The sequence below is a fragment of the Cokeromyces recurvatus genome (genome assembly GCF_025118155.1).
Source record: "Cokeromyces recurvatus strain NRRL 2243 chromosome Unknown BX663scaffold_6, whole genome shotgun sequence".
Lineage (NCBI taxonomy): Eukaryota > Fungi > Mucoromycota > Mucoromycetes > Mucorales > Mucoraceae > Cokeromyces > Cokeromyces recurvatus.
In genome coordinates this window covers 293,581-311,102 of record NW_026251392.1, presented here as the reverse complement: position 1 = coordinate 311,102, position 17,522 = coordinate 293,581, and the positions used below count along the sequence as shown (strand labels likewise).

At 29.6% G+C, this 17,522-nt stretch overlaps 3 protein-coding genes across 3 annotated transcripts; 1 reads left to right on the top strand and 2 right to left on the bottom strand.

Annotated features, from left to right (window-relative positions):
* Positions 1–3,348: 3,348 nt before the first annotated feature.
* Positions 3,349–6,263, top strand: BX663DRAFT_501425 (uncharacterized protein; the record flags this gene model as incomplete). Its single annotated transcript, XM_051526480.1, has 9 exons — positions 3,349–3,610; positions 3,682–4,226; positions 4,280–4,920; positions 4,988–5,073; positions 5,133–5,286; positions 5,355–5,708; positions 5,768–5,864; positions 5,900–6,114; positions 6,169–6,263. The coding sequence occupies 8 exons, from the start codon at positions 3,349–3,351 to the stop codon at positions 5,924–5,926; spliced, it is 2,166 nt and encodes a 721-aa protein (XP_051385016.1). The 3' UTR covers positions 5,927–6,114; positions 6,169–6,263.
* Positions 6,264–6,369: 106 nt separating this feature from the next.
* BX663DRAFT_501423 (uncharacterized protein) lies at positions 6,370–7,328 on the bottom strand. Its single transcript, XM_051526479.1, has 3 exons — positions 7,256–7,328; positions 6,688–7,170; positions 6,370–6,602 (listed from the first exon to the last, which is right to left on the bottom strand). Exons 1-3 carry the CDS (start codon positions 7,293–7,295, stop codon positions 6,391–6,393), a joined length of 735 nt encoding a protein of 244 aa, XP_051385015.1. The 5' UTR covers positions 7,296–7,328; the 3' UTR covers positions 6,370–6,390.
* Positions 7,329–13,077: 5,749 nt separating this feature from the next.
* Positions 13,078–13,363, bottom strand: BX663DRAFT_308373 (uncharacterized protein). The gene has a single exon (XM_051522058.1). The coding sequence runs from the start codon at positions 13,327–13,329 to the stop codon at positions 13,162–13,164; it is 168 nt and encodes a 55-aa protein (XP_051385014.1). The 5' UTR covers positions 13,330–13,363; the 3' UTR covers positions 13,078–13,161.
* Between the last annotated feature and the right edge of the window lie 4,159 nt (positions 13,364–17,522).

Sequence of the window (17,522 nt, the reverse complement as noted above, 5' to 3'; positions counted from 1 at the left end):
ATTAAAGCTCAGAACTAACCCCGATTTTATTATTTAATCACTCCCATCTACAGCTAACAAAGTTCATCTCTCCATGATCGCCGCTTGGCCAACAGAAAGGCGCTGCCCTTTCCGATCAAGTTGTTTTATTTACCACAATTTTTTTCTTTATAAACCCAAGATTTTAGGTGTAGTTGCCGAGTTGTGGTATTCAAAAAAAAAATAAAAATAAAAAATATTTCCCTTTTATGCATGCATATGCTATAATCTCATATCATCAAACAAAATTTTTTATAAGAATTCAATGACCATCGAAATAAATAAGTATAGTCAGAGTTATTAAATTCTAGACTTAAAGTATCTGGGCAAATAATATAAGGGAAAGCGACTTCAACTTATTTATGTATTATACTTCTTCATGTTTTATAAACTTAAGGAAGTTGGTACACTCTACTGACAATGCTAAGTAGGATTATTCTGTCGTAACTAATATTTTTCTAATGCCTCCCTGATCTTAGATATTCTTATATGAATACCTAACTGTTAAAACCATAGATAAAACTGTAGTATTACTTGTAAAATATCAAATAATATAAAGACAAAAGAAAGTCAAGAGTCAATAATTTTTATTTAGCTATTTATAAGAATTGTTAAAGAAGTCTAAGATAAGATTCGAATCAAAAAAGTGTTAGTTACGACCGAATAAGATATGTTATAAATAATAAATTGTTAGAAGTTTTAATATTATTTGATAAAGTGGATCAATAGAATTTTTCAGAGGAATCTAGATAGAATTCCTTGATCCACTTGTTTAATCAAGGAACATGATATTATAAGTCAGTTCATGACATCAAGTCTTGAAAAAGCCCGTCAATTAGGCAAACAAACAATGCGGTGTGGTTAGGTGTTTGGGAGCATAATCCTTCAGCTATTAACTTTTATACATGTCAAGGTTTCTATAAAGTGGGATGCCATATATTCAAATTAGGTTCACAAGAAGATACAAATCATATCATGATCAAGAAACTTTAGATTTGCTGCAATATAATTATTATTATTTATTTTATTTAACGTACATTAAAATGAATCGGTTCTATTCCAGTTATTACAATGGCTGTAAAGAAACCTTATAAAGACTAGAAGGGAGATAAGAAGAATGATATATAACATGTTACTATATACTAAATATAAAGGAGGAAATGTATTTTTATAACAACAGCGAAAATTTCTTTTTCAAATCTCCACTGTTGCTACATTTTAGCTCGGGAACAGCATAAATATCTCTTTTTGTAATAAAGATATTAATTAGAATAATTAGTTCTGATGATGCCTATTTTTTCCTAATATGTATATATACATATATATATACTTCATAGCAATAATACGTATTACTACTGTATTTTCATTACAGCTATCTTCTCTGTAAAATTTACGGCTTTTGAAATATAATTCTTAGCCTCTTTTGGCCTTCAAGTTTGTAGGAATTGACAAGTATTTAACAATATATTACACAGAATAAGGGATTTATTAGGCAATCTATTTCAACTTTTTTTTTAATATCTTATCCACTCGACCTTATCTGTATTTCTTTTTAACCATTTTCAAATATCACTGCGTACTTATTTTGTTCAAATAAATCAAGATCTTTAAAAGGAAGAAAGAGCCTTTTTTTTTTTTTTTTTTTTTTTTTTTTTTTGACTGAAAAAATAATATCGAATGAATACTTTTGCAACAAAATTTTCTAATCCGCAGAACGGATTAAAATATTTTTTTCTCAGGAACAAGATACTGCTTTACCGTAGAAATCAAATTTTGTTTCGTTGATGCATGGTTATTGACCTTGATGTATATACAGCTAACATAATCACTTATCGAGATTTGGCCAGCATAAACTTTTGTTAAATTTTGAATATTATGTTGAAAATCTTCAATTCAAATAAAATATAAAATAAATAGTATGCTTTTATGATAATATAATTTATATTTACTATTGTTAAGCTGTCTTCTTAAATCTGGTAACAAAGAAAAAAAATCCAATATATTTAATGAACGAACAAGTCATGAAAAAATTAGTAAATAACATCAATTTCGTAGTCTATTTCTAATAACATAATAATCATATATACAAATATATATTTTGTGAGGCAAAATATGACTTTAAATATATAAAATTGGATAAAGGAAGAGTTAAGATTATTTATTTTGTTTATACAATATCTAGATAACGTTTCAGTAAAATAAAGGAAAAAAAAAGTTATATATTCTCAGAAAAGAAATACTTTGCATTTATCACTGTTATAGTTACAGAATTGTTATATTTATCAATATCTTCTTTTTTGAAGTAATCGAAAACATTCTTCTTTACACTAGCTTATAAAGAGATATCGGTTGTTATTACAATGTTCTTGATAGAGTTTTTTTTTTAAGTCTTTGTTCCTAAGTAAGCCATAACATGATGTATATTATTAGCTAGAGAAGCTTGCTAAACAATTAAAAGAGCCTGTATATTACGTTTACTTGTGATTATTTCCTGAGATGTTGATTATGATTAAACATAACAACTATAGATCTGTATCTGTATATGCTCAAAATAAGGCTTTTCAAACGCTCTATTATCTTTCTATGATCTGAGGACCATAATGATGCCAAGGTACATCATACACATTCATATGATATATTTATATATACATTTATATATACATTTATATATAAAAGGGAGGGGAGCGTTTAAAGGATTTATTTCTTGTATATGGTCTAACTATAATAGTATCATATAATATTAATAACATTGTTCCTCTTGTATCTACTACCGTTGCTTGGTAGAATATAGTCATAAAACATCATTATTCATGCTACTGCTGGTGTGAAAAGAAAAAAAAAAGAGTTGCTGGTGTAGTACAAAAAATAAGAATAAATAAAAAAATTAAGGGTTCATTTGACTTGGTGGGGAACCCTTGAAGTGATTCGATTCCACAGCCTAGGCTTGGGCTAAATATGCTGCGAATTCTAGTCACTCTCCAAACACCCGTGTTACTTTCATCAGAAATAGAGGATACACATACGGCTATATTTACTATAAACACCCCACTTATACCACCACCGCCATTTATACCTACAACTACAATACTACTACCAACACATCCTTACTAATGTTAATCATCACTACACAATACCAGTATTACCTACTACCACTACCACTACCACCACCACCACCACTACTACTACTCTTACTATTTTGTCATGCTTTTTTTTTTTTTTTTTTTTTTTTTTTTTTTTTTTTCATGTCGTATTTTTTTAACACCGTCACGAAGCATAAATTCTATCACTGTATTTTATTTTATTTTTTTATTTTTTAACCGATCAGTTTAGATGGTCATGTCAACATTACTTTTGGATCAAGAAAACGATGCGGCTACTGTTATTAAAAGAAACGGGTTAGTCTGCACAGAAGATAATGACCTTGATGAACCAATTAAGAAAATAGAAAAAACAATTGAGGACTATACTTCGAATCTTCCTTTAGGAAAGACAATCTATTTATTGCTCAATGTACATAATCATGTTTTTGAGAAAGCAGTAAAATCTATAAAAGAAAGTACTTCAACTGAAATTTTGATAAAAATGAGTGAATGTAAGTTTTATTTTTATTATTTTCCCCATTGAATGATTACAAGTTTTTCATAAGCTTTTCCATGTCTATAGCACCTACCATTCGAGCTATTATGTCTATTGAGAATTATTTAGCCCCAAATGAAACTCTCTTTAAGCATGTGTTTGATCCATTAAAAGAAAAGATTTTGAAACGTCATCCAAACGAAGCAGCTATGCACTTGATAGGTTATTTTATTCTTGACTCTGTTCATAATAAACAAATACAACAGTTTTTTGTCCAAGAACTATCAAGATCAGATAAGAAAACACAACTAGCTATTATAATTTTATTACAATTTCTATATAAACAATCTATAGTATTAAGGGATAATTGTCGAGATATGACCCTGTTATTTCTCCCATCTTTAATTTATATAATTGAAGAGTGTGGCCAAGCAACAACATTGCTTGCTTGTTCAGCTTATAATATAGCAGCACAATTTTGCCAGTACAATTTACTTCACCTTCACGATAATTATATAAAAGAAAATGACTCCTTAAAAATTATTGAATTAGATGGATCCTGTATTTCAAGCAATACTATTGATCAGATACTTTGGAGTACTATCGAACAATTACTTATAATTTTGGAAAAGGTATTTAACTGTTTATATATAAAAGGAGATGTATATTTATTTTATATGTATAGTGGCATGTATCTAAAAATCAGCTTGAAATAATCACGTATGAAGCATTACATAAATTTCTATCTTATTCCAAAGATAATAATACGAATAAAGCTATTGCTGGAGAATGGAATCGAATTCTTACTTATTTGACACCCAAAGCAGTTTTATCTGATAAGCCACTAACACCAAAAAAGCAAAAAAAGATACTTGATGATAAAGAAATATCGCCTCTGACTCATATTATTTTACTAATCTTGCTACAAAAGGGCAACTGGATTAAACTTTATGGACTCTATCATGATACAGTTGTGCTCTCTACAGATGAAGAAGAGATTAAATCATTACTGTCAAAGGATTGCCAAGCCATTCTCAAGACAAATATACCAAACATTCAATCATGGATAGCACAATTAACAATTCAATTTCCTGATTTGTTCTCAATAGAATACATAGAAAATGAGGATTTGATCCAAGCCATATTAGATCAGACAACTGACGAGTCCACTGAAACAATGATACAATTATCATCCATCATTAAAAAGCGACCAGAATCGTCTGTATGTTATTTACTATTTCATGTTGCTCAACAAGACAAACAATCTAAATTTGCTTATCATCTTTTATCTTATCTTATTGAATATCAAAATTCAAACCAAATAATGTAAGTAAATATTGATAAAAAGAAAGAAAGAAAGAATTATACATTTAAAATAATAATCTATTATTAGATCTATTTTAGCAAAGAATCTAATGTCTCTGTTAAAGACAAATAATTCTGCTTGTGAACTATTAATCAAGTGTATGCCCTATTTACGTAAGATAGTGTCATTGTTCTTTTGCTAAAGACAAAAAAAATATTAACTATCGTATTAGGATTACTTCCTTTAATTCAAAGATTAATGCAAATGGCATCGACTATCTTATCAGATGATAGAGAAAGAATGGTATATATGGCTCTTATTTCAAAGGCTTTGCTAGATGAAAGATGGTCTAGTGATAGTATATTATTATATATCGATTTAATTAGGTAATATATACAATCTGTGAGAAAGGAGAAGCGGAAAACTTATTTTATTTTATATATATTTTTATAAGGGACTTTAAAATGCAGAAAGGTTTTATATCATCTAATGATTTAAAGGAGCATGATTTGACTCCTTGTAGCATTTCAAATAATAAAAAACAGCAGGTAAAAGATGAACTGAAAGAGGAACAAATAGAATCACTGTGTACAGTCTACATGGCTCCTATACAACTTTGGAGTATGAAAATAAATAGTGAAGCCTTTAGTTTAGGATTAAGACAGCTTGTAAGATACTCATACGGTATACCTAGAGATACTGTTTCTATTGAATCATGGAAGCATCTCTCTTTTGCCTTTTTAAAGAACCATGAACTTATTTGGCCTGTCATAGAAGAATGTACTAATATTATGAAAACTCAAATTATGTAAATATAATTATTTCAAAGCATTTGGTATTTAAAATCTTAATTTTTTTTTTCGATAGGATTACAAAGGATATGATACAAAATAAATCAGTCAAAGCAAGACAATTGAAAGAGACCATCCTCTTCTTAAGAATTAATCCAATGCTTATACTTCAAGTAAGTAGAGGGGGTTTTTTTTTAATAAAAGAAAGATTATATTAGTTACTGTAATATTCTAATACATTTAAATTACGTAGACTATACCCAAAGAAGTTTATCATGATACTGTATGCTTACCAAAGAGTTATGTCGATCTTTTAGCTAAGCAGTTCCAAACAGTCAACATTGATATACAAGATATTAAGATACAAAATATGACATTAAATCAACAAACTTGTATTCAATTAGCAGATGAGTTATTACAGAGGTATTTTATATATAACATAGTATTTCTTATTTCATCTAATTTTCCTTTTTATAGATCCTTAGAGCCTAAATATCTTGAAGATGATTTAGAAAATCCAATCGAATTTTCAAAATCCTTACTTAATAAAATATTTTGTAAATAATCATTCATTCATTAAGTATCCTCGTTTATTATGTTCATTCAATCTATACTTTATAGATATATAATATATGTGTATATACATACATATATGCTTTTTTTTTTTTTTTTTTTTTTTTTTTTTTTTTTTTTTTTTTTTTACATAGTGATTTCACCTTCAACAGCTCTAGGCTCTAAGCCCAAGTTATTTAAGCATTTATAATATCTAGTAGCATCTTTTGATTTAAGATATTTAAGAATTCTTGCTCGTTGATGAACCATAGTACGTAGCTGTTTATAGTTATGTTTATCTTTACGATGTTGATTTAAATGTGAATTTAAATTATGTATACGGACGGTTAAAATAGCAGCTATAACAATAACAATAATAATAATATACATGAATACTTTGTTTCATAAACAATTTTGAATATACTTTTTTTTTATTTCTTTTACCTTGGACTTCAGGGCTACCCGTATCACCTTCTTTTCTCTTAAACCAATCAATAGCTTGATGAACATTCCAAATCTGTATTGCCTTGGCATTCGCATTTTGGAGACCAATGATTTTTTGAAACATGGCTACTTTTTTTTGTTCAGCCTTAACAGCTTCTTCCATACCGTCTATCGCAGCCATGTGATTTTGTTCAATAAGCTTCTTGGGCATCTCTTCAAACAGAACCTGCTCATCATTCTTTGTTAAAAAATGTTGATAACCTTGTTGTTGTTGTTGATAGGCTGCAGCAGGTGTAATGAGAGAATCAAAGAATGGTGCTGATTTCGACACAACGGGTGAAGGCTTTGTACGCTCATACTCGGCTAGTTTGGCAGCACGTTTAGCAAGATTTTCTTTTTTAACTTGTTTAGGATGTTTCTTTGCAAAAGTAATGGCTGATCCATGAAATTGATGTTTTAAAAGACTAGGGGTACTTTTAGGAACTATATCGAAATTCCCCACCGCCGCCAAAAAAAAAAGGTTATAAGCAAAAGAGCTAAAAATCTAAAAGTCTAATTATTTATTTACCAAAATGTCCAAGACTAGATTGATTTAATCGACTGAACATTATGTTATGTACAAAATAATAAAAATGGTGTATGAGTAGTTGTCTAAATTCCCTTTTTTTTTTTTTTCTTGCTCCACATTAACCACCCTGTCAAGTTATTATTCAAACTCAGTTTAGCTGGTGGCTGTTATTGGATCAAATAATTCAACTTGTCTTCCTCCCTTCTTCCCCTTCTTTTCTTCTTCTTCAATTACTATATCATTTGATTTTTTTTTGTTACAATTTCTAAAGACACTTCCTTTTCATTAGTTTATAACCCTTCATTTATTTTTGTTTATTTTTATAAGATATCCTTGGATATTCGGCTATTTTAAATAAATAAGCTATAGAGTGTATTTTTATTTTGTAAGCATAATTGAAATTTTAAGTTGAAAACTTTTTTTTTCTTTGGGGAAGGGAGAGAGGTAGAGGGAAGTGCTCTAAAAGCTTGTTAAATGATAATGTCGCACACATCTTTTTATATGCGTATATATTTGCTAACTGTTAAACGATCCTAAGGTAGCCTTAGTTGCCTTCAACATGCTATATGTTCTTAAAGCTACATTTTATTGTTGTATATATAATAGTACAATAAAGCTTTATTTCCCCCCCCATCCACTAGATCTCTTATAGTAACTTATAATGAAGGGGAGGTAAATCATAGGTAGTAGTATCAATTTCAATTATCACAATGAATAACTTATCACATATCAAAAAAGTGCTTAACTTGTTCAGATAACTTTGTCCCAAAGAACGAAATTAGGCGTGTAATAAATTATCCAAAGTTTAGGATTATGTGGCTGGACAATATTAGAAAATATGTATAGCATATATAAAAAGAGTTTAAAAAGAGATGGAAGAAATAAGTTACACTTTATAACAAAACATACATTGCTGTAGCAGCAAGATTATAAAGAATGTTATTCTTAAACATAATTGACGATTGAAACATTGATAAAGGTAAACTGTCAACATCATTTATTCGTATTCTAAAGCACAATGAAGAGCAGCAAACAAAGCCCATGATAATAAATAGAAGATAATAGCTAATTAGCACAAAAGTTTATTAAGACATAGTATACCCAGTGAAGGTATTAAGATATTTTATACAAAAAAGAACATAACTTTTGGCTTATATTGACAGACCTGAAACAATTCGATCGTTGAAAGTATCTATTATAGCAAATTCGATAAAGGAGACTAGAAAAAAAAGACTGATTTTAAAATAATAAAGCACAAGAGATATTCTATCAAGGAACTATATAGTATTATTAAGACCATATAAAACAGAACATAGCATTGTTAAGGTCAAATATTATGCAGAAATTTAAATATATTCATAGGCTTTTATCATCAAAGCATCTTTAAAATCTCAAGTTAATACATCATTTTTTTTATTTATCTTTATTCACAAACTGTACTACATTAGAAGGAAGGAAATAAAGAAGAATAAACAATGCTTATATGGTCTCATTATTTAGAGATACAGTAGCACGAAATAAGGCTCTATTTATCATGAATATAACTTCAACTTAAGTATAATACGTTTGATAATAATTAAATAGCTAATGAAAGCATTTTTTTTAGTGTTATAATTTATAGCAGTTAAGCCTTTTTTTATTTTCTTTTTTTATATATCCATATATTTTTGAAGATAGACGCACTACTTCAGCAGGCGAAATGAGTTCAGATAGATCTATCTTTTTCTTTTGAACTCTTTCAATACAAGTTACAATAGTATGTAAATCTGCGCTCACTTCGTGTTTATCAATATATTTTTTGATAGCTGTAAAGTTCTTCAGCTTATAATGATTTGGCGACTTTTGTAGAGCGGGCAAACGTTTGAGCAGCTGTAATATTATATCATATTGTTCTTTTTCAAATTTTTTTTTTATAACAAATATGATGTAACATAATTGATATTAGCTCCACTATTGGATTTGATTTTTTTATATTTAAAGGATCTATCGTAGCAAAGCCCTTCTTAAAAAAGTTTGCGCTAATACATGCCCACTTATATGACGATGATAACATAAGCCAATTTCTTAAATGCCTTACTTGGAAATGTGGAGTCATATTAACTTGATAATTTGTGTAAATTTCTTCAGTATTGTGAGGGCCCATATCAATGAGCCCTTTTAACGGTATATTTGGTCCAAGAAAAGGTGTTAAATCATTAGATAAATTACTTCCACTTAAGCCTCCCGTAATTAGCATCTCATATCTATCCCAAAATATGGATATTTCGTACCAGGATCTTCCTCTTTCATTTTTATTCATGATTTTAGCAACAGGATGAATATGATATTTATCTTTCATTGTTACTACTGCTGATTCGTCAATTTGAGTATCATTCCTATAATATACTTCAAATTGAGTAACGAAGATCCAATTTTTTTTTAAATAGAATGATTGATTCCAGAAGCTTTGGAGATATTACATTTTTGATTCTATCTTCTGCATCATCTTTTGATTTAGCTTCCTTTAGAATGTTATTACAAAGCTTGTTAAGCTTGTAATTATTTTTGTCAATTATGCCATTCAAAGCATAAGGAACAAATTCTTGTATCGAAGCATTATTTGGTTCTATGAAGTTATTAAAACAAAAGGATTTTATCCTTTTAGTCTCTTCCAAAGCCTTCCTAATTGGAGAAGGTGCGCGTCTTTTTCTTCTTCTGTCACTAGTTTCACTGTTGTCTCTGTTGTCTCTGTTGCTATTATTGCTGTCACTAATAAGCTTTACCACAACATCCTTTCTAAATTGTAACTCTATTGCTTTAGTCATAGCTGAGTAAGTAAATAGAGTTATCTTTAACGTATAGATATAAAGGAAAGTTGTTGTAGGTAATTGGGATACTTGATAAGAATGAACAGCTTTAGCTACAACTTTGCCAACAGAGCCCTGGCTGTTACGAGGAAGATTTAACAAAGAACAAGCAACTTTTCTTTACAAGGAAGCAGATAAAGAACGTTTGAATATAGCAGCAGTTCTAATATCATCTTCCCATTTATCTGCACGAAGGATTCGTTGGAAACAGTTTTTAAAGGCTTCCATGGATTCATTTGGATGCATATTAAGTGACAAGAGTCTATCTATATTGTCGATTTCTTGTGCTACATCTTGAGAGGCATAAGTATAGATTACAATTGATCGTACTTCTTTCCAAGTTAAAGAGCGTCCCTTCAAAGTTTCATTGAACCATGATCGTTGATCACGATTCATCCTAATTGTTATTAGGCGACCCCAGTTACGATCAAGGTTTAATCGGCTAGAGTTAGCTACTAAAGCAAATGTGTCAAGCAAGTCTTTCACTGATTCTTGAACATTAGAATTTTTTTTCCATACATTGCCTTGTCATTGGCAGAAAGGGAGATCAGTTGGTATGAAATGAGAATCTCTTGGACTTGAGGTAATTAGGGTTGAGGAAGGAGAAGAAGTAGATAACTGAGGGGAACAATAAGTTTGAACCTCATCTAGGAACTTGATATATCCAGTTATACGGTTTGCTTCGTCCTGTAAAGCAGTCAATTTTTCAGAAGCGATGTTGTTAGCTACACCACGAGCAAGTTCTTGAGATAAGTTTCTAAGAGTTTCCTGTAAGTGTTCTATAGCATCCTCATCGGAGCCAGAGCCTTTTTGAATATCAGAAATAGATAAATCCTTCATCAAGATGTCATCTTCTTTCTTGTTATCAAAGACAGTACCAATAGAGTCTTGAATTGTTAAAGGGGGCTGAGATAAGATGCAAATCAAAAAAATGTTAATTACGACGGAATAAGATATGATAGATAATGAATTGTCAGAAGTTTTTAATATTATTTGATAGAGTGGATCAAGAGAGTTTCAAGAGAAACTAGATAGAATTCCTTGAGTAATTTTATGATCCAATACAGACGGTAATGATAACATGATGGACCTAGATAATTCTAATTATCCAGTTAGCTATAATTATAAGCATCATAAAAAATTCATTAACAGAAAACGGAATGAAAGTATTAATACTAACCATACTCTTATTGTACCTATCACTATATACTTGGTTAAAGGACGAGGTAATCAAATGCGTATCGCCTAATTCCAATTGGAATTCACCTTTAACATTGGCACCTAAAAAGGATTTATTTGGTAATTGTACAGAACATAGACTTTGTATCGGTCCTCGTAATGTCACCAATGCTTTGTCTTGGCTACGACCCACTTCTGGTAAAGAAATTCAAAGATTCTTGGGTTTGATAAATTATTTCAGAAAATATTTGCCTAACATTTCAAAAGTAACCGCTCCATTGGATAAGTTAAGATTTGAAGGTAAACTTAACGATACTTTATGGACAAAGGAACAAGCAACTGTCTTCCTGAAGATTCAGAAACTTTTATCTTTGGCTCCAGTTCTTCATCATCCCGATCTTCAACAGCCATTTTACATTGCTACTGACGCTAGTAACTATTCTATTGACACTGTTCTATATCAGATCATTGACAACAAAACAAGATATATTGGTTTTATGGCTCGTTCACTTTCTGCTTCTGAAAGAAATTATTCAACTTCCAAAAGAGAATTACTTGGTATCATATTTGCTTTAAAGAAGTTTCATCCATTCTTATGGGGGAATTCCTTTTATCTTATATACCCGACCATAAAGCTCTTACTTTCCTCCATACTCAACCCGTTGCCAATTCTATGATGATCAATTGGCTTGATACCATCTTGGATTATGACTTTAAAATTATTCACAGACCTGATATTCACAATATACTTCCAGATTCTTTATCACGTCTTTTCGAACCTGAAAAAAATGCTGATTGGGGATAAAACTCCTAAGACCATTATTACTTTACAAATTGTCAACGACGATGGATCTATTCTTACATCTCGTGTGATGATGCCCTGCTGATTTAATAACACCAGCACTAGAAGAAAGACCAAAGCTACTTATAAAGACTTATTTAGAAGGACATCGTGGTGCTCAAGCTATAGTAACAACTTTATATAGTGAAGGAATTCATCGGACAAAGCTTAAAAGAAGATGCTCTTGACACAGTAAAAGACTGTCCTGATTGTCAACATTTTAACCTAGCAAAACATGGATATTATCCATTAAAATCAGTTTATGCTAATGCTCCATGAAACCATATTTGTATTGACACCGCTAGACCTATGACAACATTTTTACAAAGAAATAACTACATCCTTCTAGTTGTTGATATATTTACTAGATTTTGTGTACTTGGAGCAATCACTGATAAATCATCCTTAACAATAGCACTTGCTATAAGAAATATATTATCTCTAATGAGAAGACCTAAAATTATCTATTATATATATATATACTACTTTATCCTACTCACGTATAATACTATCGTAGCCATCAAAAAAGTTAAATGTTATTCAGAAACTGGAGAAGAGTATTTATTATGAAAATATACAAACAAATATTAAAAAAAAAAAAATAAAATAAAATAAAATAAAATAAAATAAAATAAAATAATTCTCTCTTTTATAACTTCATTTTTGGTGAATGCGGTCACGTTACAGATAAGTTACCTCACAGTTTATTTTTTTACATGCATATCACCTGTTTCACTTATTTCATTCTTTTCCACATTTTATCTTACCAACCCATAATGCTATTGCGTGAATCACAAATATTATCCTAACACATGCTTATTCACAAATATAATTCCAAATTTCAACATGAAGTGTACTGCTTATTTCAACACATGTTTAATGATGCTTAAGAAAAGCGTAGTTCTAACCTAGAGGGAGGATAATATTACGAGCTGACTTATAATGTCATATTCCTTAATTAAACAAGCGGATCAAAGAATTCATTATCTATAACATATCTTTGTATTTAAAAAGGGAGGAAAGATTACTGTGAATGCAAGTCAAAGATACTTAAACTGGTTTTCATAGCATACATCAAAGAATCTAAAATTGTTAATCTTTACAACATCATTTGGGCAAAAGAATGATTTTAAGCACAACACAAGGGAGACTAGACTTATCAAATACCCCTTGTTAGAAAATAGTAGTATTTTGTAAATGAGATGCATATTAGTTGCCTAAATAGGAAAAAAGAAAGTTTATGAGAATATAAACAACAAAAAAGTGAAAAAAAAAGACATTTATTTTATTTACTTTTCTTTTCTTTTCTTTAACATAAACACATTTCATATAGTCATAAAGAAGATATAAAATTGACAACATTTTACTATTCTACACATTGTTACTTTTTATAAGAAAGGAAGAAAATTAAATAATGTAACTGTATTAAATGTGGGGTAACACATATTCTTATCGATTTCATATGATTGTGACTGTAATTTACAACAACAACCTCCTTATTCTTATAAAAAAGTAGATATTCAAAGTTATTTTTTCTTCTTTTTCTTCTTTATTATTACTATTTCTTTTGTAGGTAAGTCATTAAATAATACTATTTTATTCTTCTTCTTCTTCCCTGCCCTAGGAGGAAATTCTTTTTCTCATAGTTACCACTTATGTAACGCCTTCTGAATCAACAAGACACCCTATCTTGCCCTCCTTGAATTAGGAGGACATTGTAGGGTATCTTGTTGTTTCAGAGGGCGTTACATATTGTGATAGCTATGGGTTTTTTCTAACCTCCTAGTAAAAATAAAAAATACAAGAACAAAGAAGGTGCAACGAATCCTAGCCTCCACGCGGCCACCTTTGGACTGCAGTAAATATTATTATTTTTACTGTTGACGAATTGGGGATTCACTTTTTTTATATATGAAATAAAAATGAAAATAAAAATAAATAAATATATCTTTTCTTACGCGTCTTTTAATAATCTTGCGCCTTCTTTAACTATTGTTTGTATAATAAAATATCTTTTTGCTCCAAATTGACTTTAAGAAGTATAAAACAAGTAGAGAACTTATAACATAAAAAATATAGGAAATATAAGATGTAATGTAGTAGTAATTATGTAAACTATTGACTAATTTCTTATCAGAGAAACTATCATGATTATTTTTCTTCCTTTACAATCAAATTATTATTTTTTTTAAATTAACTAAGATGAGTACAATATATTAAAGATATTGAGTACTTATTAGAAAACTTGTATTTCTTTTATGTATACGTATTTCCTTTTTTTTTTTTTTTTGAAATCCCATTCATATAAAGCTTTTAAATGATTTAATAATGAGCGGTTTCTTTAGTTCTAGTGAAGCTACTTCAGAATGGGGGCGGATATTTTAAGCAAGCTATTTCTAATGTAGAAACAACTTTTGATTCTTTTCTCGAGCAACCTATTACCCAACGACAGTCATCAGCAAACGAAGGTAAATGATGTTCTAATGTTCCTTATTGATCTTCTTCTTCTTCTTCTTTTTTTCTTTCTTTCTTACATTATTATGATAACAAACACTACTTTGCACTAGGTTTTTACTGAAAAGAAATATGAGTATATTAATATCATTAGGATTATAAAAAAAAAGGAATTTATATATTTAATAGTTAAACGACTTTAATACCATTACTGAAATACAGTGTACATAAAAGAAAGAAAGAAAAAAGAGAATGCTATAGCAAGAGTACTTTAAAGAATATGTATTTGATATACCTAATAATAACGTAACTTTGACGTGCCAAAGAATTTAAGTGAGTTTGATATTTCTGCTATGCTCTCTAAGAAAAAGTAAGCAAACATAATAAGTAGCTCATTACATGTACATATATACACATATACTTTTCGGTAATGACTATATAAACCTTTCGTTTTTTATCTTCTTTTCTGACAAGCATATGAAGTATGTTTGATCCAAATAATATGACAGAAATCAATCTAAATACAACGTGCTATACTTAAGCTGATAAGATGACTAATTATTGTATGAAATGGACGCATGAAGTTAGTTTTTGTTATAACCAACTAGCAATTATCGTTCGTGGTAACCCTTTTGAGAGAATAGACACTTGCAACAGTGGTAATGTGTACTTTGCTTCTTCTTTTTTTTTTAAAAAAAAATATAATAATCTGCATTTATACATATTGCCATGAGCTGATTTATAATGTCATGTTCCCTGATTAAACAAGCGGATCAAGGAATTCTATCTAGATTCCCCTGAAAAGCTCTCTTGATCCACTCCATCAAATAATATTAAAGCTTCAAACACTTCATTATCTATAATAATAATAACATACCTTATTCAGTCGTTAACTAACACTTTTATGACTCGCATTTTATCTCAGACCTCTTTAACAATCCTTATAAATACCCTATCAATTTAAATTCATAAATAAAAATCATTGACTTTAGAACCATTGTTCACTCTCCTTGACGTTTTTTTTTGTCTTTTTATTATAATACTTTTATTTGATATTTTACAAGAAATATCACAACATGTTATCATCCTTCTGCAGATTTGTTATTTATGATTTCAAATGATTAAGACGTGATAAAAGTTGGATATGTGTGTTACAAATACTTCTTTTGAGTAAGAAGAAGCCTATTTTGATTGGACAATAGCAAACGATCATTTAATAGTTATTTATAAACTACCCCTTTATTTATAAGTTGTATTTTCTAGTTATTTTTTGTTTTCTTTTGTTTTCATATTATCGTCAAGCAATCTAATGTCTAGAACACTTACTTTAGAAGAATAGATGTAAGTACACTACTTCCTTTTATTTAACTAGTATTTAGATGTTTATGTACTCATTATATTATTTTTATTCAATTAAAATAAGCAAATGCATGCATACATAGGCCTGAATAGTTCAACAAGAAGATGTGGTATAGATATTACTTATTGTACTAACTGAGACTTTTGCTGAGTAGTATGTAAGCTACCTCTGTTCAAGAGCTTCTAATGGGAACGTCACCCATGCCACGTCTCAGAGGTTCGTAGAATGTTTGAAGATGGGAGGCATATGAGGCAGTATGAAAAGTAAAAGTCTTTTTTTTTCTTTTTTCTTTTAATGTGGCTTTAAGGGAGCAACCTACTAGCTTCATAAGCTACCTCTGTTCAAGAGCTTCTAATGGGAACGTCACCTATGCCACGTCTCAGAGGTTCGTAGAATGTTTGAAGATGGGAAGCATATGAGGCAGAGCAAGTAGTTGTTGCTTTTTAGGTACTTTAAAGGGTTGAAATTCCCCGTAACCATTCGTGGTTGCGAAAATGGGTGCTTAATGTTCAACCTCCACGCGGTGCACCTGGTTTAGACTAATCGAACATTATTTTCTCCTCTTTTTTTTTTTCTATTTTCTATAACTTTTGCTGAGTTTTGTCATTCTTAGAAAGTCATTCTACTCAGTTCTAACAAGCTTAACGCAACATTCTTAATTAAACATTGGAAGTTTAGTTCATTGTACTCAAACAAACATAGATTAAAGTGTTTATTATAGATACAAAAACCATCACGTATCTAAGAAAAAATATCCTCATTTCTGAATAGATTTTACAGTTAGTTGCCAAATCTAACTCCACTTATTAATAACTTATCTACTCTAACTGTTATCAAACAACTGTATCCTATTGCTGTGAAATCGTCATAAATATAAATTTATCCTGCCATGTTCTATGAGTAAATCGTATAATAAAGCTGTTGATACTTTTTTTTTCATGTTTGACAAAACTTGTTCCTGAATATCAAACATCAAGATAACATTTCATTTTTTCATTAGGTTTTAACTGTCATAGATGCGATCATCAAATTAAAATACGCTTTATTGAGGATTCATTCGTGTCAAGAGCAAACAAAGAGCGTGTAATATGCCTTAGAAAAAAAAAGAAACGAAGATAAATCAACTTTCTGCCGTCAGTATTACCTCTCTAGGCTTCAGTCAGTTCTTATTAACTAGTTTCGATACCTGATAGTTTAAATTTTCACTTAAATATAGAGTAACCATTAACACTTTCAAGTTTAGATAGATACTTCTGCTCATAAACATTCAAGACAAAAAAGAAGAAAAAAAAAGGAGATAGATTAACAAGTTGCTTAATAGTAAATCATAAGCTTGTCCTATATATTTGTGACAATATAACATAGCATACATACTACTAAAGTCATCATATTCCTTACAAATAAAATAGTCATGACTTCCCTGTTGATAGGTAAGGCGTATCATCTCTATAGGAAGTTTACCTATTCTAATTTTAGTGCTATTTTGTCTCTAACCTAACCAAATTATAAATATCGATTCATCTAGTTTTGTCTCTTAGTTACACAAATATTCGTATTTCTGTTTTCTTCCGTGATCTCATATATATA

Excerpts from the sequence above, each read along its gene's own strand:
- BX663DRAFT_501423 (XM_051526479.1), bottom strand. The coding sequence starts at position 7,295 with ATGTTCAGTCGATTAAATCAATCTAGTCTTGGACATTTTG. Across the intron at positions 7,171-7,255 it reads ATCTAGTCTTGGACATTTTG|TTCCTAAAAGTACCCCTAGT; the intron begins GTAAATAAATAA and ends ATTTCGATATAG. Across the intron at positions 6,603-6,687 it reads GGGTAGCCCTGAAGTCCAAG|CTGCTATTTTAACCGTCCGT; the intron begins GTAAAAGAAATA and ends TTATTGTTATAG.
- BX663DRAFT_308373 (XM_051522058.1), bottom strand. The coding sequence starts at position 13,329 with ATGCATCTCATTTACAAAATACTACTATTTTCTAACAAGGGGTATTTG.